The sequence below is a fragment of the Letharia columbiana genome, assembly GCF_014066305.1.
Source record: "Letharia columbiana isolate WasteWater2 chromosome Unknown Sc0000002_s0, whole genome shotgun sequence".
Lineage (NCBI taxonomy): Eukaryota > Fungi > Ascomycota > Lecanoromycetes > Lecanorales > Parmeliaceae > Letharia > Letharia columbiana.
Window position 1 is genome coordinate 1,278,957 of NW_023501038.1, and position 26,362 is coordinate 1,305,318.

Below are 26,362 nucleotides of genomic sequence, written 5' to 3' on the forward strand. Positions count from 1 at the left end.
TGTATTCTCCACATCCCTTTTAGGACAAGGCTCGGCGACCGACCTGAAAATCTGAGCAGGGATCTTGATAGACGCAGGCGCGTTATTAATAGATATCTCACTCCGAGTTCACTCCCATTACTCCTACGTTCAATCCAGTCTCGATCAATACAAGGGATGTCTATTGCTGTCTGATAAGCGAACAAAGGGTGATGCAAAGTCCATATAGCGAGGAACTCCCAGGGTTGCAGCCCTTCCAAGCATCCGCGTGTGCCTCTGACACGGGACTCGCATGCGACTATGCTAGGTCTATTCTCCCATCACAGGTTGCACTCCTCGGCTTGCACCCTTCCAAATGCGCCGGACAGTGCTGTCGAATCCCCGAGCTGAAGCCTTTGAAGACTTTCGATTTTAATATTGCTAGGAGCACCGCGGGTCGACAGCGACTTTGTGAGAATCTGGAGCGAACATCCTCCCTTCCGGCCCCATTTAGGATGTGTGGCCTCGCAAATCCCCCCAGATCGTCCCCCATCTCCGTCTAGTTGGCCAGCGACCTCTTCTGCATCATCTCAAAGCAAGAGTGGGCACCTCTGTGATTCCAACCCCGTGCTTCTTCAGTGACTTACACGGGCGACAATGTCTCTGGTAAAGATCGCAGTATACTGGATATTTTACTCACTATAGAAACATACCAACTCCTTGATCTGGAGTTTCATGAGGCCAATTGCAGGCTTGTTAAAAGGTATATCTATGACTTCGTCTTCGGTGACCATTACGACGGAAGTCATGGAGCAGAAAGAAGTACGAGTGTCTCGCTCACTGAAGGACCGGAAAGTCTTCTAGCCTGGCCATTCCTCATAGCTTAAATGGGTAGTGAAGCTGAGGAATTTTGGAAGGACCGAAAACCTACTATTCTTCGGCTGTCTGCAGCTGGCCACTGCCCTAGCCCAGCATCGAACTTACTGCTAGGTTTTGATTGAAGAGACGGCATGGAGGACGCGAATTAGGGTGACAGCTTGCATGCCTTGATCCGATGAAAAAACAATGCAGACATGACATCCACCCATGTTTAGATCTATGTCATGAGCCTAGGCTTCAGACTCGAAGTTTCAGGAACCTTCGTCACTGGTACCTAGGCGGGAATCCTTCAATGGGGATGGGAACAGGCGGTACCTTGTCCGTAAGAGGATATTAGAAGAGGATATTAGGAATCTTGCCATGACAGGAACACCTAAACCTTGCTCATGCTTTAAGAGGACGTTACAGTAGGAGAGGCTTGACTGGAAGAATTTGTTTCTGATCAAAATGAGATCCTAACCAAATCACAGGAATCTATTGACAGTTAATGCAGGTATTGGTCGTCCTCCCCCGTTTGTCGACCAAATGACTTGCTAGTCGGTGATGTTGTAGGATCAGCTAACAACTTTCCTGTTGGCCGAGACTCAATGAAGGAGATACCATTGGTCCATCGCATAGGGTAAGGTATGTAACAAGGATCGAAGTCTGCATATAAATCAACACCCAAACTTCGCACCGCGGCGTTTAGCTCACCTCCCATACCCATCAGTTCTCACACGGCCGATGTGTTCCAGTCGCTCACGCTTCCTCCAAATCAGAGCAAGCAACCTTCAAAATAATTGATGCTTCCCTCCTCTTTCTAATCAATGCAGGCTTCTTCGCTCATATCTTACATTGAATTCATGGCCACCTCAAAAGCTGTCTTCCGTGATGCAGTCGAGCGCATCAATTAGCGACCTCCCCAAGTATTCCTCCATCTTTTCGGTTTCTTCCCGCGAATACTTCTCATTCGCAGCTTCTATGCTCTCTTTGGTTGGCAGCTCCCAGATGGCATCGAACGGCAGGAAGGGCTGGATGGCCTTGAGCTTGTACTGGACAGTATCGTTTCCAGGAACTCTTGGAAGCCCAGGGAAACGACGGAAACCAGAGGTGTTTCGCTCATCGCCCTCCTCCTTCATCTCCTCGACACATGGCCATAGCGGGTCGGGGCGCTGAGCAGGAGGTTCATAAGTGCGCACCCAGACAGATGGAAACATAAGTATGGCACAGAAGTTCTTGTGCTCGAACGATTTCCCTCCAAAGGCAGGCCCAATCTTGACGAGACGACTGGGAGGCGGCAGACGAGGATCTCGTGGTGATTGAACCAGCGCCTTCAATTTTTGCTGCTCTCGTGTCTTTTTGGCGTCTGCGCGGCCTCTTTGGTGCGCCAGCCAATCCTTCAGTGTCTTGGGTACGACATATGACCTTAACAGGTTCATCCTCCCCAGGCTTTCTTCCACTCGCTTCCATCTTTCTTTCTCAACTATCAGTTTACTGCTCCACACCCTGGAATTGGTATGGGAAGCTTCTGTGGGCTGCACCACAGTGTGGTTGTTTCGACTTGCTGGTGCCTGTGGGCCTGAGAACTTCGATTGGAAAGGTCTCGCTGCAGGATTCAACATTTCTCCCCTCCACGATGCTGGACTTTGTGAACCTTGGAGGCCGGGATTGGATGGCCTCGCTGCAGGAACTAAAGAGTCAGTGGTGCGACGGGCGTCGGCTTGTAGATCCGGAATCTCGGAATGGGTCGCCATCTGCGGTGCACTCCGAAAGTTGTCACTGCCTATGGATGTGTCTGGAATGCGCAGTGTTAACCGCGGACGGGAGTTTTCTTGGACTCTCTCCACTGCAACCTGTCAGATTCAACATCTTGTTGCGGACTTGATGGATGCTTACCTGGACTAACGGACGGCTCCGTCTTGCTCCAAGGCGAGGCCGGGGCTTGTTTTCGAGCGGAGTTCCACACGTTGAAGGCTGGAGCTCTTGCGTTCCAACGGGAAGTCGAGACCTGGCTTGGGCCCTTGGGGACAGAATCGAAGAATGGGTCTCTCGTGCTCAAACGTGAGGTTGAGGGCTTGCTTTGATTAGTAGGCAATGAGCCGGGAATCCTAGTGCTTGCATCCCTTTGGGCGGTTGGCAGCTGCGGGTCATCGACGAACGAGTCCAGGAACAGGTCCCGTGTTCTTTGGCCAGTGGCAGTTGGGTCGAAGAACGCGTCTCCTGTGTTCTGATTCGACAGCTGGCTTTGGTCACCAGCGAGGGAGGTCAAGGCTGTGTCCCTTGTATTCGGACGCGACGTCGAGGACTGGCTTGGTCCAGCAGGAGTAGAAGCGAACCAAGAGTCTACTTTGTCTGTAGGTGACATAGCCTGAGTTAATGCGCTGATGAAGGTCGAGTCAGGGTATTTGTATGCATTTATTCTAGGCAACGCCGTCTGGGTCACTGTGTTGACGAAGAAGGTGTCAGGGGATCTGTTTGTACCCATCCAAGGCGACGTGAATGTAGTACCCGGCGTTGTGAGTCCTTCATCTATTAGCCATGATTTCTCCAGTGTTTACTCTGTTTACCTTCGTATGGAATTTCTCCCACCTCGCTTGCTTCCTGGAAGAAATTGCTCATTCCGGGAAATTTCGTGAAGATTTGAACGAGAGACCGTGTTTCTAATAGTGCTTTGTGATTAGACAGGAGTGTTGTAATGATTGTGTTGCTGATAACCTGTGAGATGTGGTGGATGCTAATGTGTGGAGAGAAAGAGATGGAGTCAAAGAATATATGGTGGGGATCAATGAAGGGCCGAAGATAACAGGAACGCTAGCGGCGGTTGAATAGACACTGTATTCACTGCAGAGTCGGGTAACTGGTGCTCTATGGCATTCATTGCAATCCGGAGATGGTCTCTTCACCTGCGGGGATGCTTCACCGCCAGATGGGAATGCACCGAAGAAGTCACGCGTTTCTCAGGCTCTTCTCCACACTGAGCGAGCGTATAGTATGTCACATATACTTGCATCTAATATCTATGCTTGCGTGGTTTATTCCTTACTGTGGAGGTTGTATGATGGGGCAACCAGGGAAGTCTTTAGAGGTGAAAGGCGGACGAGAGTTGAGGCAGCTTTTGGCTAACTTCCGAGGTGTCACAAAGTTAGCTTCTGCCCATTCTCAGCCTTGAAACTCGGGGCAATGTACTCAGGTGATTGAAGGGCGTGGTTGCGGGTTGTGCAAATCTGAACAGTGACCAGAGACGAGAGCAAATGTATCTATTTAATATCTAAGAAAGAACGGCGCTGTAAATCAAGAATTCTTTCATGCTTTTGATTTTCGCTCCTCTCATGAGCTCTGATCAAAAGTTGAGGATACTTCATCTCGGAGCAATGATAGGAAGTCAGGCAACTATATGTTCACATATTCCCCTACAAATTTGATGCCTTTTACAGCAAACCATTCCCAAAGCACCCGACAATTTACTTGTATCTCACAAACATGAAACGAGCGAATCAGGAGGACGCGGGATTCCACCAAACATAGGTAGGGCTAGATCAGAGAGCAATGAGAGCCTCATCTTTGCCACCACCATCTTCACACCTACATCTCCTGAAACAGCTATGCCCACCATACCCCTCCACACTTCTTCTGCCCAAACAGCGGTAACAAACACTGCCAATCCCCTTCCACAATTGCTTCAAACGCCGGGTGGGCTTGCTATTCTTGAAATCCAAGGCAGTATCAATCTTCCCACCGCCTCACCTACTTCTCAAACCATCTCCATTGGGCGCCTTGTCTTCCCAGACTACACCGCCAGCGGCTCGCCAGAACACAAATCCTGGATGAAGATAGTCCATCTCTACGTTGGCCAGCATCAGAGGCTAACAGGAGAAGTGAAGAAGTTACCCAACCCTGTGGCCGTCATCCGCAAGCGGGATAGTGGGGAAGCAACTGCTGAGGGAGAGGAACTGGAGATAGCGGAAATTGTCTATTACAAAGTCATCTTCTCCAGTCGCCCCGAGCCTGTGGGGACTTGAAGCTGCCAGAGTGACTTCATCTTGCGTCTGGGGAGGGGCCAGAGGCGCGACTATCAGGCGTGCCAATAGATCGCGCCGGCGCTGCGGCAACGTCACCTTTCGATGATTTCAACTTTGAGCAATCACATATTGGGAACTTTCCTTCTAGAAGTTCTTCATATCTCGAAAAGAAGCCAGAGGTCTTCTAGCGCAACCATGGGTGGGGGAGATAGCCTCAATTCTGTTGGCATTTTGAAGACGTTGACTACGGCTGCAGGTTGGATACTCACTGTGGTGAGCGCAACCAAACTTCTGGCCTTGCCAAAAATTGATTAATGATTGCAGTCAGTCGCTGTCATTGTTGCTCGATTGGTGCTGTCCGCCATCTACAATGTCTACTTCCATCCACTCCGCAACTTCCCAGGACCTAAATTCGCAGCAGCTACACCTTTACCCTTCGTATGGCGCCTTCTCAATGGCCGAATGGTCCACTGGAATATGATGCTGCATGCAAAGTACGGCGTGGTGGTTCGGGTGCATCCGGATGAGCTGTCTTTTATCGGGTCTTCCGCCTGGCAAGACATTTACACTGCTCGTCCACAGCTTCCCAAGCCTACATTCGGAGTGCTAGAGACACCGGGTGGCGTACCCAGTATTGGAACCATTCCAGACGCTGAGACCCATGGCCGCCAAAGGAAGATCATCAGCCACGCTTTCTCCGACCGGGCACTGCTGAGCCAAGAGTACATCTTGCAGAAGTACAGTGACCTTCTAATTGATCGACTACGAGATCAGCCTAATCTCCAGGATGGTAGTCTCGATATCTGCTCCTGGTACAACTTTGTGACATTCGACGTTCTCGGCGATCTATGTTTCGCGGAGTCCTTTCATTGTCTCGAGACTGCGGAAAATCATCCTTGGGTTGCCTCAGTCTTCATGGGGGTTAAAGCAGCCCAGCTGTTCACCGTATTTCACCACTTCCCACCTATGAGTACCATCGTTAAATTTTGTCTACCCCAATGGGTCCATGACGAAGCTCAGAAGAGTTTTACCTTTACCCGAGAACGTGTGGACAGACGCATCGCCTCCAAGTCAGATAGGCCGGACTTTATGAAACACATTCTTCACAACAATTACCCAGGAGGTTTGAGCAGAGACGATATCGATTCGACAACCACTTTGCTTGTGCTTGCGGGCAGCGAGACATCGGCTACGACTCTTACCTCAGCCACTTATTTCGCTCTGAAGAACCCCACTGTCATGCAGAGACTCGTGCGAGAGATTAGAGAAACCTTCAAAAGCCAACGAGACATCACAGTCGCAGCTGTGTCCAATCTACCCTACGTACATGCTGTCATCCAAGAAGCGCTCCGTATGCATCCAACAGGCCCAATCTCGGTCCCTCGGCAAGTGGATAGGCCTGACGTGGAAGTCTGTGGCATGCCAGTTCCGAAAGGAGTGGGTACCTGTCTGCCTGAATATCCTAAATGCTGTCTTTGCTCACTACTCTAGGTACGAGTTGGAATCCCCCAGAAGACGGCTTTCCGATCTCCGTCAAACTTTGTCGACCCAGACACATACATACCAGAGCGTTGGCTCGAAGGTGCGGACCCTCGATTCGCCCAAGACGATAAAGCTGTGTTTGAGCCTTTCATGGTTGGGCCTCGAAATTGTATTGGGAAGACGTAGGTTGCCCTGCACTCTATGTTGTCTCAAACGCTGACTGCTTGAGTTATAGGTTAGCCTGGGTGGAAATGAAGATGGTACTCGCCAAAGTCCTATGGAACTTCGATCTGGAGTTATCTGAGAAGATGATGGGAAGAGATTGGTCTGATCAAAAGGTGTACTTGCTGAACGAGAAGACACCGATGTATGTTAAGATGAGGCCCAGGCTGTAGGAGTGGTCCACAGATGGTATCATATATTGGGTCAAGCTTCAAGCTTACAAGCCTTCTCTCGCTTAATGTCACGAGTTGTTTATGGATAGTATAAGTTTTAGTCGGTCAGTGCACAGAACAAAAACGCCGCACCGAACTAAAAGTGAGATTTCTTTTCCAGGACAAAGACAGTTCCTGTGCTTGATTGCTTGGGTAAAACACTCTCTGTGTGGACTGTCTACTACAAAGTACAAATATCCCATAGTATGTCAAATTTACTTGGGGTTGTCCCCCTTCATTTCAACCATTCCCTGCTCAACCTACAACACGCCTTGACCAACATCTCTTCAATGCCACCCGTCAAAGCTACACTTTGTACGGATTTTATCCCGCCCAAATTCATCTGTCAGCGCTGCCGGACCACGTTTTCCACGCACAGTTTGCAGTCATGCATCTGTGTTTGGAACAGTCTCCCCCAGCGATGTTCAAGCCACTTCCCTGAATATGTTCCTCCACACTCGTTTCATTTCATTGTTCAATGATTGTAACAGCCTTTGAAATTGTAGCAATGATCCCAATCCAAGCCGCTCCGCACTTAACACCGAGAACCTATTAAGTCCGAATGCTTGGCATTGATTTGCGCACTGCTGTATGCAAAAACTTCCCGTAAACCACGTCTGTGTCGTCGAGGCTCCTTTCCAACGAAAATGGAGTCAGGAGTCGAGATCGTGACCAGGAAACCTTCAATACCTAGTGGGAAATCTTTCGAAGCCCGACAAAAGCCTCTCGACCCCGAAGCCGCAGCCCTCAAGAAACGAGAAACTTCTGCCCATCAGACCTACGGCCGTGGCCGAAAAATCGCCCCCAAATCCATCAAAGACAAAAAGCTCCGCTCCAATCTTAAATTGCTGGAATCAAAGTATAAAGATGCGGTTCTTAAAGCGCACGATGCAGAAATTCTGCTCGAGCATGAGTCCGGGTTTCTTGAACCCGAGAATGAAGTTGAGAGGACTTATAAGGTCAGACAGGATGAGGTGAAGGAGAGTGTGGCGGTGGAGACGGCGAAGAAGGGTTTCGAGCTTAAGTTGGAGGGTTTGGGGCCGTATGTGTGTGATTATACGCGGAATGGGAAGGGGTTGTTGTTGGCGGGGAGGAAGGGGCATGTGGCGACGATGGATTGGAGGGATGGGAGGCTGGGATGTGAGCTGCAACTGGCGGAGACGGTGAGGTGTGCGAAGTGGCTTCATAGTGAGCAATTGTGGGTGGTCCTCTGCTCATACAAGGTATAATGCTGACGTCTTCAGTTTCGCGGTTGCCCAGAAGAAATACACCTATATTTACGATCATGCTGGAGTAGAAATCCACTGTCTGAGAAAGCACATTGAGGTCACGCACATGGAGTTCCTTCCTCATCATTTCTTGCTGGCCACGGTGGGAAATGCAGGGTATCTCAAGTACACGGACACTTCCACTGGAGCAATGGTGATAGAGATGCCTACTAAAATAGGCTCACCCACTGCTCTAGCTCAATCACCGTACAATGCTATCCTCCACCTCGGAAATCAGCAAGGTACTGTGGGTCTATGGAGTCCAAATTCAACCGAGCCTCTAGTGAAGCTTCAGGCACATCGTGGGCCTGTCAGAGCAATTTCGATTGATCGAGAGGGAAGATACATGTGCACGGCTGGACAGGATCTCAAGATGGGTGTCTGGGACATCCGGATGTATCGTGAGGTCAACAACTATTTCCTACGGCAGCCTGGATCCTCCGTTGCTATCAGTGACAGGAACCTTGTTGGGGTAGGATGGGGAACACAGGCTTCAGTATGGAAAGGACTTTTTGATAAGCACCGAGACGACCAGGAAAAGGTGCAATCTCCATACATGGGATATGGCGGTGAAGGGAGAAGAATCGAATCGCTAAGATGGTGCCCCTTTGAGGATTTGCTTGGAGTCTCCCACGACCAAGGCTTCTCCAGCATCATTGTGCCTGGCGCTGGCGAACCCAACTTTGATGCTCTCGAAATCAATCCTTACGAGAATACCAAGCAGCGGCAAGAAGCGGAGGTTAGAGCTCTACTAAATAAGTTGCAGCCAGAGATGATCTCTCTTAACCCGGACTACGTCGGTAATCTTGACCTGGCTTCCGCAGCTGAGCGAAAAAAGGAGGCAGATTTGGACAGGAAGCCCGAGGATCCGCTTTTGATGGCGAAAGAAAAGAATAGGGGACGAGGGAAGAATAGCAGCCTACGGAAGTTCATGAGGAAGAAGGGGAAAAGAAATATTATCGACGAGCAAAAGGTTAGAGTCGAGGAGCTGAAGACTGAAAGGCAGAAGAGGGCCAAGACAAAGTCGAAGAAGCAGGAGCAGGAGCTGGGGCCTGCGCTGTCGAGGTTTGCTAAGAAAGGACCTTGAGGTCACTTCGGCACAGGACAGAAACATTTATCGAACAAAGATCGTTCGAAGCTGGGATCTATTCGGTTGTCGCCACGGCTACTGACTGAAGCTCAGGGTCAAAAGGCCGACTCGTCCTGCCAGCTGGAAGAGCACTGGGTCCGGAGTTGCAACGCCGAGAGGCGGCGCTGCGGCTATGTGGACATGAACAAAGAGGATTCTGAAATTGATGAAGAGTCGCTGTCGAAGGGAATGCCAAAAAGAAACGATGACTAGGCTGAATAATTGCAAGTCTATGCTATGAAAGAGATCATTTTCGCAAGTTTTCGTAGTAGACTAAGTATTTATTAGAATACATAAATCTGACGAAGACGTCAAGCATCATCAGAGAAGAGAGCCACTTGTAGTCCTCGCTTACGGACTGTAAGCTTCTTCTCTGCAATTGCACCCCAGCATAGATATCGCAGTGCAGTGAGAAAGCTTCACTACTAATGCCACAGTATAAAAGACCACACAGTGACATTGAGACCTTCGAGAACGGCTGAGAGCAGGGCCATCGACATCATGATAAACGCTGTCTTAGTCTTCAACAACTCAGGCCAACCACGCCTTACGAAGTTCTATACACAGCTGGTACGCTCTACGTTGCACTAGTCATAGCTCGTATGCATAAACCTCTTGAACCTAGTGCTGATTCAACGCTCAGGATACCAGCGTGCAGCAGCGTCTCATCTCCGAGATCTTCACCCTTGTTGCCAATCGCTCGTCCTCAGCTTGCAACTTCCTACCGTGTGTCTCTACCCCGAGTCCTACATTCCCCAAGACTTCCTGGCAAGTGGTTGAATCTTTACTGAACTCGACGCCTTCTAGACTTCCCCCATTATTAGCTACAACCCCATCGGCCGCCGCAACCCCAACCCAACCCCACAATGACACCCCCTCCCTCATAACGTACCGCCACTACGCAACCCTCTACTTCATCCTGATCTCCACGTCTACGGAATCTCCCCTCGCCCTCCTCGACCTCATCCAAGTCTTTGTCGAAGCCCTCGACCGCCTTTTCGAAAATGTATGTGAACTGGATCTGATCTTCAACTTTGAGGCGTTGCATGCTACGCTCGGGGAGATGATCGTCGGGGGAGTCGTTGTGGAGACGGGGTTGGATAAGGTTGTGAGGGGCGTTAGGGAGCAGGGGAAGGTGAAGAAGAGGAGGGAGGTTGGGTTGGGAGGAGGGGATGGGTTGGGGGTTGTTGGAGGTCTGGGGATGGGGAGGGGATGGCGGTGAGTGAGGCACCTGGGATGGAGTTGAGCTGGCTCTTTACACAGGGCATAGAGTGGGGCGTAGAATGGCGTCAGACGTGGGACTATATAGGGCGAATTGGCATGCATTGTCAATAGAGCGTTCCTGTTGCAAGAACCAGACGGCTCGAATACCTTTCGCCATGGAAATGTTCCAAATGGCAGAGTATGGGAGTGGCAAACGGAAGCCAGAGATGGAGGAGCAGCAAGAAAGGAGACAACATGGGACCCATACTTAGAAGATGTCCATTGACCTAAACTTCTCATTCGATAGCAGTCCTACAGTAGTATGCTACTGAGCCTCTCTGACATGCCTTGCGCTCGGCTAATTCCTCCTCTAAGCCCTGGAATCCATCAATCTCTCCATCTCTGCACCACGGCAGTCCCTTCTCTCCATCTCATGCATACAGCGTCTTGTACAAGAGCTCCTCTTCTTGAGGAGAATACTGCTGTAGCGGCGAGAAGACAGTCTTCCAAGGCTTGGCGAATGTACCCCAAGCCTTCATCTATGTATCAGATACATTTTAGCTATTTAGCCTCCCTCCTTGGTTCTCTTTCTCAAGCTACAACTTCCACTGGCGCTGCCGTCGTTGCACCGTCGCCATCTCCCTTAGGCAGGTTGTCCTAACGCACATTTCAGCCTCATGAGAGCTTCTGCAACGCAAGATTGGATGGTCCGGTTGCTCCTTACTGCTTCGAATATAACCTTGATCATCAGACTGCAGCTGGGGCAGACTGCGACTTCCTCGCCGTCGCGGAGATCGGAGAGCGAGATCTCGAACTGGTCGCCACATGGGCATGGGTAGGTGTAGAGTGTTGTGGACTCGTGATAGGTCATGTCTTCGATCTCTATCTCATCGTAGAAAGACATGGCACCAAAAATCCAAAAAAATCCAAAAAGAAATCATGTTTTTCTTATCTAAAATTATAAATATTAATTTTTAAGAATTTTTTTTTTAAAAAAAATTTTTTTTTTTAAAAAATTTTATTTTTTTTTTTTTATTTTTTTTTATTTAATTTTTTTTTTTTTTTTAAAAAAAAAAAATTATTTTTTTTTTTTTTTTTTGTTCCGGGTAGACTACGCTAGTAGAGAAGGTATTAAAGAAATTCCGACCCTCTTAGTATTATTTTTCCCCACCTTACCCGGAGGAAAAAAAAAACTTTAAAAAAAAAAAAAAAAAAAAAAAAAAAAAATAACACCTAAAAAAAAAAAAAAAAAAAAAAAAAAAAAAAAAAAAAAAAAAAAAAAAAAAAAAAAAAAAAAAAAAAAAAAAAAATAAAAAAAAAAAAAAAAAAAAAAAAAAAAAAAAAAAAAACAAAAAAAAAAAAAAAAAAAAAAAAAAAAAAAAAAAAAAAAAAAAAAAAAAAATTAAAAAAAAAAATATTATTAATAGTATATAAGAAGTATAATAATAATATTATATATACTTTCTCGAAGCGAGTAGAATTAGATAATATTATATATAAAGAAATTTAGATCTCTAGAGTATTAGTTAATTATAAATCTTTAAGAGATAAATTTACTTATATTATCAAACGAGGGCTTAAAAGAGAAATTATTATATTATTAAATACGTTTAAAATTAATAATAAAATATTAAGACTTACGCGATAATCTTCTAGAAGAGTTAAAAGACTAATTACTTAGAAATATAAGAAAGGACTTACTAGAGATAAGCTATAGAAGTATATTCTCTTATCTATTAATATCGTCGCTATTAAGAAGTCTAATACTTTTTATAATAGCTTAAAATATATAATTAATATCGTCTATAAGAAAGTTGATATTAAGTTTTAGAAGCTTTAGTCTAATCTTTATAGTATTAATAAAGAAGAGAAAAGAGATAAAGAATACTTAGATATATTAAAGAAGAAGCTTATTATAAGAAAATCTTATAAAAAAGTCTTAAGTAAAGTAAATAAGACGGCTATAAAGAAGTAAGAGATTAATATAATAATTATTATTTCTACTAATTAAGCTATTAGAGTAATTTCTAGTAATATTATAAAGAAGACTTTAAATACTATTATAAATACTATTATTTTTATATAAATAATTAATTATAATAATAAGAATGATAATAATTATAAGATTATTAAGATTAAGAGAAAAGCGATTTTAATAGAAGAATAAAAGCTTAAAAAAGAATAAGTAAAGATCGAGAAATTGTAACTTAATACTATTAAAGAAAATAACACTATTACTATTATTATAACTGAATTTTCTATAATTATATTTAATACTTTTTAAGAAAGATTAAAGTATACTTTAAAGTTTTAAATCTTAATAAATCTTAATTAAGATAATTTACTCGCCTTATTCTCGCTATTCTTTATTAAAGAGATATTTAAAACTATTACGCGAAATATTAATATATACGCTATATAATAGCTTATTATATTATAAAAATAAGACTCTATTAAATTAAAGCTTTTAGAAAATAATATAAATTAGCGAGCTTAATAGGCTATTAATATAGTCGAAATTAAGATATTTATAAAATATCTTATTTATATAAATATTTATTAGAAAGACGAGATCGTAGACTATTAAAATAAGAATATATTTTATAATATATATTCTCTTATTATAGTAAGATAGTTAATTATATTAATCTATCTCCTAGATTTTATATATATTCTATAATTATTTATAGTTTAAAATAGATTTACTTAATTATAGCGATTTTTTTATATTAGTTCTTTAAGCGATAATATATCTATAAAGTTTATAGAAAAAGAGGTTAAAGTAATAATTAAGTAAGAATTAAAGTTTTAAAAGCTTTAGTAATAATATAAAATAAAGTCTTTTTTAACTTCTTTTAAAATTATTATTAAAAGTATTAGAGGCTTAATAGTAATATCGCTATTGATAAAATAATAATATAATTTTTTAAATAATTAAAGTATATTATTAATATAAGAAATAAGTCTATTAAATAAAGATATAAATTCTAGATTTTCTATAAGACTAAGTATTTATATAACTTTATATACTATTTATATATTTTAAAGATTAATAAATTAAAATTATATAAAATGCTAATAACTATCAAATTAATAGTATATTAATTTACGCTTATACTATCTTCTCTATTCTTTAATAAAATATATACTCTTTATCTTAATAATCTCTTTATATTAATTCTATTATTTTATAAGCTATATATTATAGATATTAAAGTATATAAAATAATTTATATAAATAATAGCGTTGATTTTTTAGCTATTCTATAAATTATAAGAGAAAAATAGAATTATAAGTTACTTTAAAGAACGCTTATAGCTATATTAATAGACGATATATTATATCTAGACTAGATTAATAATAATATAATACTCTTATTATCTATAATATATATAATAGATAAAGCGAGTAATATTATTAAGAAATAGTGAAAAAGATTAAGTCTTATCTCTATTAATATAAAGATTATAAGAGAGCTATTTAATAAATAGCCTCGAACGATATTTAAGATTTTATATTATATTAATAATTATAATTATAATATAAACTTTATAGATATTATTAATTAATATCGCTAGATATATAAGACTTAGAGAAAGACTATAAGAAACTAGTAGTTAATCTTCTATTAGATATTAGATTATAGCATTATTAATAACTTTAAGATTAAGAGTTATATAGATTTTTATTAAAAGAAGAGATAGTATAGAGACTTTAAGATTCGACTATATAAAGAGTTATTTATCTTTAAAAAGAATATAGAGATTAATAAGTATACTAATTATCTAGATATTAATCGATTTAATAAAATTATTAAATATATACTTATCGAGTTATAGTAAGATCTTATTATTAAAATAAAGTAGTAAAAGAATTATATTTAGTATAAGTATAAAAGTAATATAGCTATCGCTTAATCGCGTATATTAAATTTAAAGAAGTATATCTTTAATAATTCTTTAAGTTATAATATGAGATTTATTAATAGAAAGTATATATATCGTATCTTATATAGCTATATAGATTATTAAGTCGCTCTATATATAGCGAAAGATAAGAATTATTAAAAGTAGTAATATAAGTAAATATAGTTATAAAGTAAGCTTATAGCTATAGTAAGTATATATAATTATATAGAATCACTTATAAAATTAATATACGATTTGATTATTCTTCGAATATAGCTATTTTTAAGCTTATTTAATAGCTATATAATCGTATTTTTTTTATTATTCTTCTTTTATATTTTAATTATCTATCGTCTATTAAGCTATCTTTTTATCTTTATCTTCTTTCTATTAATTATTAACTATCTCTATCTACTTTTTTTTTTAAAGTATTATTTAGAGTTATTATAGATAGTATAAATTAATAAGAAATAATTCTAGAGTTATATAAACCTTCGCTTTATTATATTCTATTATCTTACTATACTTTACTAAATTAATTTTATATATTAAGATTTATCGATAAATTATATAATAAAATATTTCTAATATAATTTAGTCTTTTATATATATAATATATAGTGAATATAATTATAAAGTGTTATTTATTTTATCTTCGTTCTTTATATCTATTACGAGTATACTCTACTTAGCCCTTAACCCTATAACTAGCGAGCCTTAACGAAGATATCCTCTATTATATTATATCTTCTTTTCATATATATAGTTTAATAGTCTTATTATTCTATTCTATCTCACCTATATTAATATTATATCTATACTAGTCTTAATATTATAATAAGACTCCTTTATACCCCCCGACGAAGAAAATTAACGAGTTTTTTACTTTCTACTCGAAGTAAGCGACCGAGTCTAATAAAGAAAACGCTGGGTATTTCTATTATATAGAAACTCTACTATATATTCAAATTATAAGATATCTATATTATTCGAAAAAATCTATATTAGATAATCTATATTATTAATAATAGCTTAATTTATTAAAAAATCGAGTCCTCTATATCGTATATAAGAAATTCTTCTCCGCTCCGTTCCTCGCAAAAAATTTATAATTAAATAATAAACTATCGACGAATTTTCTATTATTCGAAAGGATACTATTTAGAGTACTTATAGTCTTTATAACGACTTAATCGATTAGAAAACGAGTATTATAAACGTTATAGTTAAATTTCAACTCTTAATATAGAGATCTATTAGATTTCTCGACTCGTAAACGCCTTTATAGTATTAGAATTTCAGAGACCTCTTCGCTTAATTCTATCTATATTCGTAATATTATAAATTCTTACTTAAATTAATCTATATTAATATTAAGATATCTTTCTTTATATCGTCATTTATCTATATATTATAATTAGCCTTATCTTATATACGATAATCTATATAGAAGATATTCGCCTTTAAATTCGCTACGACTTTATATACTACGTATATAGCGTTTTCTATTTACTAAGAATCTTTATTAACGATATCGCGAGATATTAACTTAATAAGAGAAGATATAAATCTAAAACTCGGCTATTAATCGAAAAGATATAATATAATATAAGATATTAATCTATTATATTATACTCTAAGATAATATAGATTATTAAGATTTATAGAATTTTATATCTAGTATAATATAAAATCTTAGCGATATATATTATAATATAATATATTTATAGTATTATACTATAAAATAATATATATATAGAATATTCTAATTAAAATTTTTATATTTAGAAGTAGCTATTTTAATTATTATTCTAATTAATAATTACGCTAAATTAATAAGATATAGAATTAAATATAATTATATTTTATTACTTTATATATATAAAAGAAAGCGAGCTATATTTACTAATAATAAGAAAAGCTTATCTTTCTCTAATATTAGTCGCGCGAAATCCGCTAATACTTTATAATTAAAGTTATTAATAATAATTTTATACGTCTATTATATATTTTCGATATCGCTATCTAATATAAAATTATACGTATTATAATTATAGCCTTCTTACTAAATTATTAATCTAGAAAAATTAATATATTTTTTAATATTCTTTTAAAAGTATCGTAGCTTAATATAATAAGTTATATTTTTTTAAGCTATCTTCTCGCGATATATAAAAAAAAGATTAGATATAGAAAGTATATAAAAGTATATTTAATAATTCTAGAACGAATTAGCGATATTTATAATAATAATTAGAATTAAGAATTAGATATACTTAAATAAGAGATAGCTTTATATTACTTATATAATAGCGATAATAATAATTAAGATTAAAATATTAACTTAAATAGCGTAGCTTTTATAGTAAACTTTTTATTACTATATATTAGATTAATTATATATAAATAAAGATTTATAATTTTATCTTTTAAACGTAATTACGCTTAATATTTTAAGATTTTTATAATAGCTTAATACTTATTAGCTAGCGTATTAATATTATTATATTTAAACTATAATAGCGCTTATTATTAAATTCTATATTATACTTTTAAATAGTTTAAAAAATAAAATCTACTTAATTATTAGCGTATATAATAAAATTATTCTTAATATTTATATCTTATTTAGCTTTAATATTATTTATTTTCTTTTAATTCGAGCTCTTATCTTTATTTATATATATAATAATTTACGCGATAAGCGAAACTTTAAACTTCTTCGTAATTACGCTCGCGTATTTTTCTTATATAATATTATTAAAATATAAATTTACTAAAATAATAACTAGAATTAGAAGTTATTTATTATTTATTTATTATATCTTATCTAATTTATTTAAAAGTTTACTTTTATTATAATAATAATATATCGATATATTTAATTTTATATTTTTTAATAATTATAGTATAATTAATAATTAAGATATTAGCTTTCTTTACTTTTTTAACTAGTTTCTTCTTAAATATAAATATATTTATTCGCTATCGCGATCTCTTAGTATTTTTATTTTAACTAAGTTTATTCTTTACTTTTCGTTTTAATTAAAAGCTTAATCGTCGTTTAACTAACTTATATTAAGACTTTTTAACATCGCTATTATTATTAGTATTTAATACTTATTATAATAAATTATTAGACTTAATCTCTTTTACTTTAATTACTATAAAAAAATAAATTAATAGATATATATAAAAGAATTAAAGGGCTTATACGGATATCTACGAATATTAAGCTATTCTTAATTTTAATTAAAGTTTATTTTATTAAAAAGTACGTTAATTCTAGTAAATATCGATATTAGAAATAAAGAGAATATATATTACGCGCTATTTTAAATATATTATTATAAAGTTCGATTTAAAAGATAATTATTTTTATAAAGATAATAAGACTTAAAGATAAGAAAGTAAGAATAGAATATACGAAAATTTTAATAAGTTATAATAGTTTAACGCTAGCTAAATTAGATAAAAATAATTACTTACTAATTTACTCTCTTAAATCTTTTATTTTTTAATCTATATAGATTATAATAATAATAATAATTATTATAGAAGTAGCTAAGATTATATTAGATAATAGCGCTTAATAAATATAATTCGCTTAAATTTAAATTTTTAAAATTAAAAAGAAAGTACTTTATTAATATCTAATTTAAGCTAGATAATTTAAAATAATTTAAAAATTTAATACGCGCGATAGATATCTAAGCTTTTCTTTCTCTCTTCTTTCTCTTTAAAACTTTTTTTTTTATATTAACTCTTCTTATTATTAGATTATCTTCTTTATATATTAAACTTCTATTTAAATAATCTAATATTATTATAGCGATATTAAAAGTATAACGTAGTTATTAAGTTATATATTTATTCTTTATCTTTTAATAACTTTAAGTTAATACGTAGATAGATCGCGCGAAGAGCTTAACTTATATACACTTAATTTATCGTTAATAGCTCTTCAAAAAAGCTAATACTATTCTAGAGTACTAAATATAGCGTTAAAATAAAGTCTTTATTAGATATCGTTACCGCTTTAATTACTATTATTATTACTTTAATAAATATTATCTCTACTTTAATAAATATCGCCTTTATTTTAATAATATTAAAGCGTTAATAGAAATTAGATAATATATTCTTCTAATTATTATTATATTTATTATATATAATTAACGCGAGCTATAGCTTAAGCTTTATATAAGATTTATTACTATTAAAAGTCGATTAATCTTATAATCTTAAAGCTCTTCTTTTAATATCTAATTCGTTAAATTATATTTAATTAAAATCTATTAAAGCGCTATCGTATTTAAAGATTTACTTTTAAAGTATTATATAAAATAATAGAAGTCTTTCTAATTTATTAGTTTAAGAGTAAATTTCTTATTACTACGCTTTATAATTAGCTCTAATAATTTCTATTTAAATAAATATCTATTTTTATATAATATATAAAAAGCGAGTTATATTATAAAAAAAGAATCTAGATCTTATAATTATCTTAGCTAAGTCGTTTAAATTAAAGATAAAAATATATTTATCTTTATATAATTTAGTTATTAAATTAGTTAATTATTATAAATATAACTATAAAATATAATTATATATTATTAATTATCTTAATAATTATAAAAAGTGTAAGAGAAATAAAATTATATAATTAAGTACTTATAAACTTTTCTCTTTTAAATATTTATTTTAATTTAGAGTTTAATCGCTATCTAATTAAAAAAAAGGTAAAATATAAAAAATATATAAAAGTAGATTTAATAATTCTAGAACGAATTAACGATATTTATAATAATAATTAGAATTAAGAATTAGATATACTTAAATAAAAGATAGCTTTATATTATTTATATAATAATAAGAGTAATAATTAAGATTAAAGTATTAATTTAGATAATATAACTTTTATAATAAACTTTTTATTATTATATATTAAATTAATTATATATTAATAAAGATTTATAATTTTATCTTTTAAGCGTAATCGCGTTTAATATCTTAAGATTTTTATAATAGCTTAATACTTATTAATTAACGCGTTAATACTTTTATATTTAAACTATAATAAAGCTTATTATTAAATTCTATATCGCGCTTTTAAATAATTTAAAAAATAAAGTTTATTTAATTATTAGCGCGTATAGTAAGATTATTCTTAATACTTATACTCTATTTAGCTTCGATATTATTCATTTTCTTCTAATTTAAACTCTTATCTTTATTTATATATATAATAATTTATATAAAAAGCGAAACTCTAGACTTTCTTTAAATTACGCTCGCGTATTTTTTTTATATAATATTATTAAAATGTAAGTCTATTAGAATAATAATTAGAATTAAAAGCTATTTATCGCTTATCTATTATATTTTATTTAATTTTCTTAAAAGCTTACTTTTATTTTAATTATAATATATTAATATATCTAGCTTTATATTTATTATAGATTATAATATAATTAATAATTAAGATATTAGCTTTCTTTACTTTCTTAACTAATTTCTTCTTAAATATAAATATATCTATTCGCTATCGCGATCTCTTAATATTTTTATTTTTATTAAACTTATTCTTTATTTTTTATTTTAATTAAGAGCTTAATTATCGTCTAATTAATCTACGTTAAAACTTTTTAATATTATTATTATTATTAATATTTAATATTTATTATAATAAATTATTAGACTTAATATCTTCTACTTTAATCGCTATAAAAAGATAAATTAATAAATATATATAAAGAAATTAAAGGGCTTATATAAATATTTATAGATATTAAGCTATACTTAATTTTAATTAATACTTATTTTATTAAAAAGTGTATTAATTCTAGTAAGTATTAAAGTTAGAAATATAAAGAATATATATTATATACTATTTTAATTATAGAGTTTAAATTAAAAGAATAATTATTTATATAAAGAAAAGAAAATAAAAACGAAATACGCGAAAATTTTAATAAGTTATAATAGTTTTATTTTAATTAAATTAGATAAAGATAATTATTTATTAACTCGCTCTTTTAGATATCTTATCTTTTAATCTATACGAATTATAATAATAATTATAAATATTATAGAAGTAGCTAAGATTATACTAAATAATAGCGCTTAATAAGCGTAATTTATTTAAGCTTAAATCTTTAAAATTAAAGAGAAAGCGCGTTATTTATTAATATTTAAATTAAACTAGATAATATAAAGTAATCTAAATATTTAATATACGCGATAGATATATAAGCTTTTCCTCTTCTCTAAAACTTTCTTTTTTATATTAACTCTTCTTCTTATAAGATTATCTTCTTTATATCTTAAACTTCTATTTAAGTAATTTAATATTATTATAATAATACTTAAAAAATAATATAAACGTTAAATTATATATTTATTCTTTATTTATTAATAACTTTAGATTAATATATAACCGCGCGAAGAGCTTAATTTATATATATTTAATTTATTATTAATAGCTTCTCGAAAAAGCTAATATTATTTTAGACTATATAAGATAATAATCTATTTAAAAGCGTTATAATAAAGCGTTTATTAGATATCGCCGCTACTTTAATAGATATCGCTATTATTTTAATAAATATCGTTATTACTTTAATACATATCGTCTTTACTTTAATAATATTAAAATATTAGTAAAAACTAAATAATATATTCTTTTAATTATTATTATTTTTATTATATATTATTAATACGAGCTATAGCTTAAGCTTTACGCGAGATTTATTATTATTAAATTTTAATTAATTTTATAATTTCGAAGCTTTTCTTTTAGCGCGTAATTCGTAAGATTTTATATTATATATATATTATATTATTTAACTATCATTTTTAAAGTTTCGCTTTTAAAAGATAACTCTATATTCTTATAATAAATAAAATACTAAATAAAATAATTAATAGAATTTAATCTTTTATTTATTAGCTAATAATAAGTCTTATAATTTATATATCTAATTATATTTAAGATTATAATTATAATTATCTTTATAATTAAAATTAATATAAGTTAAAACTTTCTATTAATATATAGCTTTTTTCGAAAGATTTATATAAGTGTAATTAAAGATTAATATTCTTCTTTTAAATATTAAACGCTTAATAAGAAGTACTAGAAGATTTATATCTAGATATTTATTAACTATATATTAAAATTTATTTATTTTAAATTTTAGATATAAATATCTTTACTTCTAGATAAGATAAAGAAATTATAAATTTAAAATCGAATATTACTAAGAGTTATCTACTATTTTCTATCATATTTTAACTATTTACGATTATTAATATATTTATTAATAAGAAAGATATACTATTACTATACGAATTTAATCGCGATATTAATAATAATTATTAGAACTAAAGCTATTAAATATAAAAATACTTATTAATAAGAAAGGCGTATTATTACTATACGAATTTATAAGTTTAATCGCGATATTAATAGTAATTATAGAAACTAAAGTTATTAAATATAAAGATACTCGCTAATAAGAAAAGCGTATTATTACTATATAAATTTAATCGCGATATTAATAGTAATTATCGAAACTAAAACTATCGAATATAGAGATACTCGTTAATAAGAAAGATATACTATTATTATATGAATTTAATCGCGATATTAATAGTAATTATTAGAACTAAAGCTATTAAATATAGAAATACCCGTTAATAAGAAAAGCGTACTATTACTATACGAATTTAGTCGCGATATTAATAGTAATTATAGAAATTAAAACTATTAGATATAAAGTGTTACGAGCGTACCCTTGACACACCCCTCAGCCCTATGGCTAGCGGGCCTTGGCGGAGGCATCCCCTACCATATCATGCCTCCTTCCCACCTACATAGTTCGGTACCTTAGTTATCTTATTTAATATACCTATATTAATATTGTATCTGTACTAGTCCTAACACTATAACTAAGGTTAACCCACTCATTTTATTCGTATTAGTAGACGAATTCAAAGAAACGCGCTAACAGAGGCTTTGACAAGAAACCAAGTTAAGCCATCGTATCTCTAAGTAAGCCTATCAGACAGGTAATTCGATTTCAAAGCGAATCGGACTCGGCAAATAGTAGTCGAGAGATAAATAAGGTATTGGACCATTCGTACGGCTAGCGAATCGAAAGAAATAGCCAACACCAACAAAACAACAAAACACCATTTGCAAGCTTCCCCGTATACAACTTCTCTATGAGATAAGGGACCCCCTAGGCGGAGCAAGTGCACTCGAAAAGCACTATTCAAAGCACCTACAGTCTTCTTAACACCTCAAACGATCAAGAGATAAGTGTGTTAAACCCCGCAAAGAAACACTCCTTGGGCTTCACAGTGAAAAAATTTTATTCTCGACACCGAATAATTTCGACGCGCCTTGGAGAAACTTCACTGTTCTCTAGTACATCTGGTGTCCCCAACACCCATTCTTTCGGAGCATTTAAACTCCTCTCCACTTTGTTTCAACCTTCTTTTTCATGGCAAAGTCCAACATCGAAAGAATAGATCAAATCAAGACCCTACTTAAGCAAACCAAGTTCCGACGGGTGTTAGTTCTACTAGATAATGCAGCCGACGACGTAGACTCGACAGAAACGCCTTAGAATATCGCTAATAGCTTACAACTACAACATTAAGCCAAGCACCAACCCGACGAATTCATAATTATATTAAATGAAATTCATTAGAAGAGAGACAATTTCCGAAAGATTACTACTCGATATTACGTCGTTATAATAAAAAAGAACCTAGCCATAAACGATTTATTTCAAGTTTATAGAATAACCGAGAAGGCAAATCAACTAACCCGAGACTTTTAGAAGAATATAACTTTCTTATAACGAAAAGTTAATAATCTTAATCTATAGTCGATAAAGAACTCATAAATACCCTCAATCGAGGAAGAACGCACGCCTAGATAATCAAAAGAGAAATTAGTTAAGGTCTTAAATCCACCTCTATTCATCGACGATAGTAATCCTATTTAGAATAACTAATTTTTTAGAATAAAATAGAAATTTAGAGCTAATAGCGATTATTATCTTATTAAAAACTCTAAGATAGTTTATATAGTCTTACGACTCGGCGGTAAGACTATATAGTACATTATATATAGAAGACTTCGAAACTCTATTAATCTATATTAGTCTATTAGTAAGATTATAAACGAGTTAGCTGATATCTACGAAAACTTAGATCGACATAATAATATATAGCGTAATATGTATACTCTATAACAAGAAATTCGACTCTTTATCGACTTCTATTTAAACTTTATTCGACTAAGCATTATTCTTAATATTAATAAAATCGTTATAGTAAAATATTACCTTTCAAACAAATTAAGAAGTAATCTAAGGAAGTTATAAAATATTATAGAGGGGTTTACCACCTTAAAGGCTATAAAGGAATACCTTCGAAAACTAAATAACTTATACCGTACTAGATATAAAGATATAGAGTTTACGAAGGCTACTATAAAGTTAATTATAATATAAACTACGGTTAATATATATCTTATATCTATTACTAAGGCTATAACCGCTATACCTCTAAATATTAAGATTAATCTAAAATTAAGAGAACTAATATACTATAACTACGATAAGAAAGACTATTATCGAAATAACTATATAATAACTACTCAAATCGAGGCCGGCAAAAAAATCTTTAAGAAAGCACAACTTCACGCGATAGATATAAACGAAGAATTCGAAATTAACAACGTCGATACTATAGATAGCGACGATTCTTCTTCAAATTCGAGAAATAAATAGCCTCTTTCAAAGTTACGATAAGAGATACCTACGAAGTATATCTAATAGATACTCTTAATAACGCCCTAACACATTATCCTTTCCGTATATAAGTTACGCTTTCATTATAAGAGAGAACTTATCTACTTAAAAACTCCCTTATAAATAGTAGATATACCGATACTTATATAGTTATAAACGAGTTCTTAATTCCAGCGATATATAAGGCCCTATATCTAGAACTACTTTTACTATTACGATTTAAACTACTAAGAGATTATAACGATTAGATCGTAAAACGACTAATTATATACTATTTACTTCTAACGATAATAGTAAAAGACTATCGAGAAGAAATATATTTAATATTAATTATACTATTAAAATATAATATAATAGTTGAAAAATCATAAATGAATAAATATGGGGTAGTTCTTAATATGTTACGGGATAAGATACTCTTTCTATCTAATCGATGTAATTATAATAATAATTAGATATTAATAATAAACGAACTCCCCTTCCTATTAACTTCGGACCTTCGGCCATCTACACCACTTACCTCTCTACCTATTATACTAAAATAATAAAGCTCTCCCTCACCTACTTACGATAACGAGACTAATTCGAATATCTTCTTATCGAATAAGAACGAGAATAATAAAGAGTCTAAGTCTATTAATATCGCCGAGATTAATATAGCGATCTACTATTAACTGGCCCGTGAAAAGATAATAAGTTATTTACATTAATAGTAAATAAGGTCTATAATAACTCGCCAATATCATATATATCTCTTATTGCCCGGATATCTCGTGGTTCTCGTATATCGGTTAATAAACTCTATCCCTATAACTTAGAAAAGAAATATAAAAAGTATTATAGTTTCTATTACTCTATTTAGATTAATAGCACCGACGAGGTTAGTTCTAAGAAGGTAAAATATAAGCTATCTACGAAGTATTACGACTACCTCGATATTTTCGATAAGACTAAAGCGAATATACTTCCCTCACACCGTCTTTATAATCATAAACTAAAATTCAACGATAGCTTCGATAAAATAAAACTTTCGAAAAGTAGAATCTATTTAATATCAAAATATAAACTAAAATAGATAAAGAAGTACCTAGATAAACATTTAAAGAAGGGATTCATAACATCAAGCTATACATTATTCGCCTTATCTATCCTATTCGCGAAAAAGTTGAATAGAGGATTACGTTTTTGTGTGGATTATTAAAAGCTAAACGCTATTACTAAAAGAAATCGATATCTAATTCTATTAATAGATAAGGTTTTAATAAGAATTTAGGGATATAAATATCTTACTCGATTAGATATTATAGCCGCGTTTAATAAACTACGTATATACTTCGATAGCGAGAATTTCACTACTTTTATTATCTCCCTTAAAGTATATAAGTATTAAGTTCTCTCCTTCGATCTAATTAACGACTTAATTACATATTAATAATATATAAATAATATTCTATTCGAGTACCTAAACGACTTCTACTAGATCTATCTCGATGATATACTTATCTATAATAAGATAAAAAAGAAATACATTCAATACGTTAGATAAATTCTTTAGAAATTAAGAGATATCGGCCTTTAGATAAATATCCTTAAGTGCGAATTCTATATTTAGAAAATCAAATTTTTAGATCTACTAATATCTATAGACGGGTTACGAATAAACTCTATTAAAATTTAGACTATTATTAAGTAAACTACACCTACCAACCTTAAAGAGGTATAGGCCTTTATCGGATTTTGCAATTTTTACCGGCGATTCATTAGAGACTTCTCTAAAATAGTTAAACTTATAATAAAACTCACGATAAAAGAGGCTATATTTAATTAGTCCCCAGCATATTAAGAGGCCTTCTACTTTCTTAAAATCGCTGTTACTAAAGCTTCGATTCTACGTTATTTCAATAGAATAAAAAACGTCGTCCTAGAGACTAACTCTTCCGACTATATTAACGAAGATATTCTTTTCTAATACGACAATAAGAAAATACTTCACCCGATAGTCTTCTATAGTAAGAATCTCACTCCAGTCGAGTGTAATTATTAGATCTACGATAAGGAGTTGCTAGCCATTATTCGCTATCTTAAATACTAGCGTTCTAAATTAAAATACATCGACATCTCTATCAAGATCTTCACAAATTATAAAGGCTTAATATACTTCGCTAAAGAAAGAGATCTTAGCCGTCATTAGGCCCGCTATTTAAATATACTATCCAAATTTAATATAAAGATCATCTATCGATTAGAACCTTAGAACGTTAAGGCGGATATA

General features: G+C 33.5%; 6 protein-coding genes across 6 annotated transcripts; 4 read left to right on the top strand and 2 right to left on the bottom strand.

Annotated features, from left to right (window-relative positions):
* Positions 1 to 1,688: 1,688 nt before the first annotated feature.
* HO173_001363 (uncharacterized protein) lies at positions 1,689 to 3,181 on the bottom strand (the record flags this gene model as incomplete). Its single annotated transcript, XM_037303303.1, has 2 exons — positions 1,689 to 2,662; positions 2,713 to 3,181. The coding sequence occupies 2 exons, from the start codon at positions 3,179 to 3,181 to the stop codon at positions 1,689 to 1,691; spliced, it is 1,443 nt and encodes a 480-aa protein (XP_037169950.1).
* Positions 3,182 to 4,418: 1,237 nt separating this feature from the next.
* Positions 4,419 to 4,835, top strand: HO173_001364 (uncharacterized protein; the record flags this gene model as incomplete). The annotated part of the gene is made up of 1 exon (XM_037303304.1): positions 4,419 to 4,835. The coding sequence occupies one exon, from the start codon at positions 4,419 to 4,421 to the stop codon at positions 4,833 to 4,835; it is 417 nt and encodes a 138-aa protein (XP_037169951.1).
* Positions 4,836 to 5,030: 195 nt separating this feature from the next.
* On the top strand, positions 5,031 to 6,712 carry HO173_001365 (uncharacterized protein; the record flags this gene model as incomplete). Its single annotated transcript, XM_037303305.1, has 4 exons — positions 5,031 to 5,108; positions 5,160 to 6,272; positions 6,327 to 6,499; positions 6,553 to 6,712. 4 exons carry the CDS (start codon positions 5,031 to 5,033, stop codon positions 6,710 to 6,712), a joined length of 1,524 nt encoding a protein of 507 aa, XP_037169952.1.
* A 686-nt stretch (positions 6,713 to 7,398) lies between these two features.
* On the top strand, positions 7,399 to 9,106 carry HO173_001366 (uncharacterized protein; the record flags this gene model as incomplete). The annotated part of the gene is made up of 2 exons (XM_037303306.1): positions 7,399 to 7,949; positions 7,996 to 9,106. 2 exons carry the CDS (start codon positions 7,399 to 7,401, stop codon positions 9,104 to 9,106), a joined length of 1,662 nt encoding a protein of 553 aa, XP_037169953.1.
* A 543-nt stretch (positions 9,107 to 9,649) lies between these two features.
* HO173_001367 (uncharacterized protein) lies at positions 9,650 to 10,370 on the top strand (the record flags this gene model as incomplete). The annotated part of the gene is made up of 2 exons (XM_037303307.1): positions 9,650 to 9,718; positions 9,792 to 10,370. The coding sequence occupies 2 exons, from the start codon at positions 9,650 to 9,652 to the stop codon at positions 10,368 to 10,370; spliced, it is 648 nt and encodes a 215-aa protein (XP_037169954.1).
* A 572-nt stretch (positions 10,371 to 10,942) lies between these two features.
* Positions 10,943 to 11,255, bottom strand: HO173_001368 (uncharacterized protein; the record flags this gene model as incomplete). The annotated part of the gene is made up of 2 exons (XM_037303308.1): positions 10,943 to 11,008; positions 11,076 to 11,255. 2 exons carry the CDS (start codon positions 11,253 to 11,255, stop codon positions 10,943 to 10,945), a joined length of 246 nt encoding a protein of 81 aa, XP_037169955.1.
* Positions 11,256 to 26,362: the final 15,107 nt, after the last annotated feature.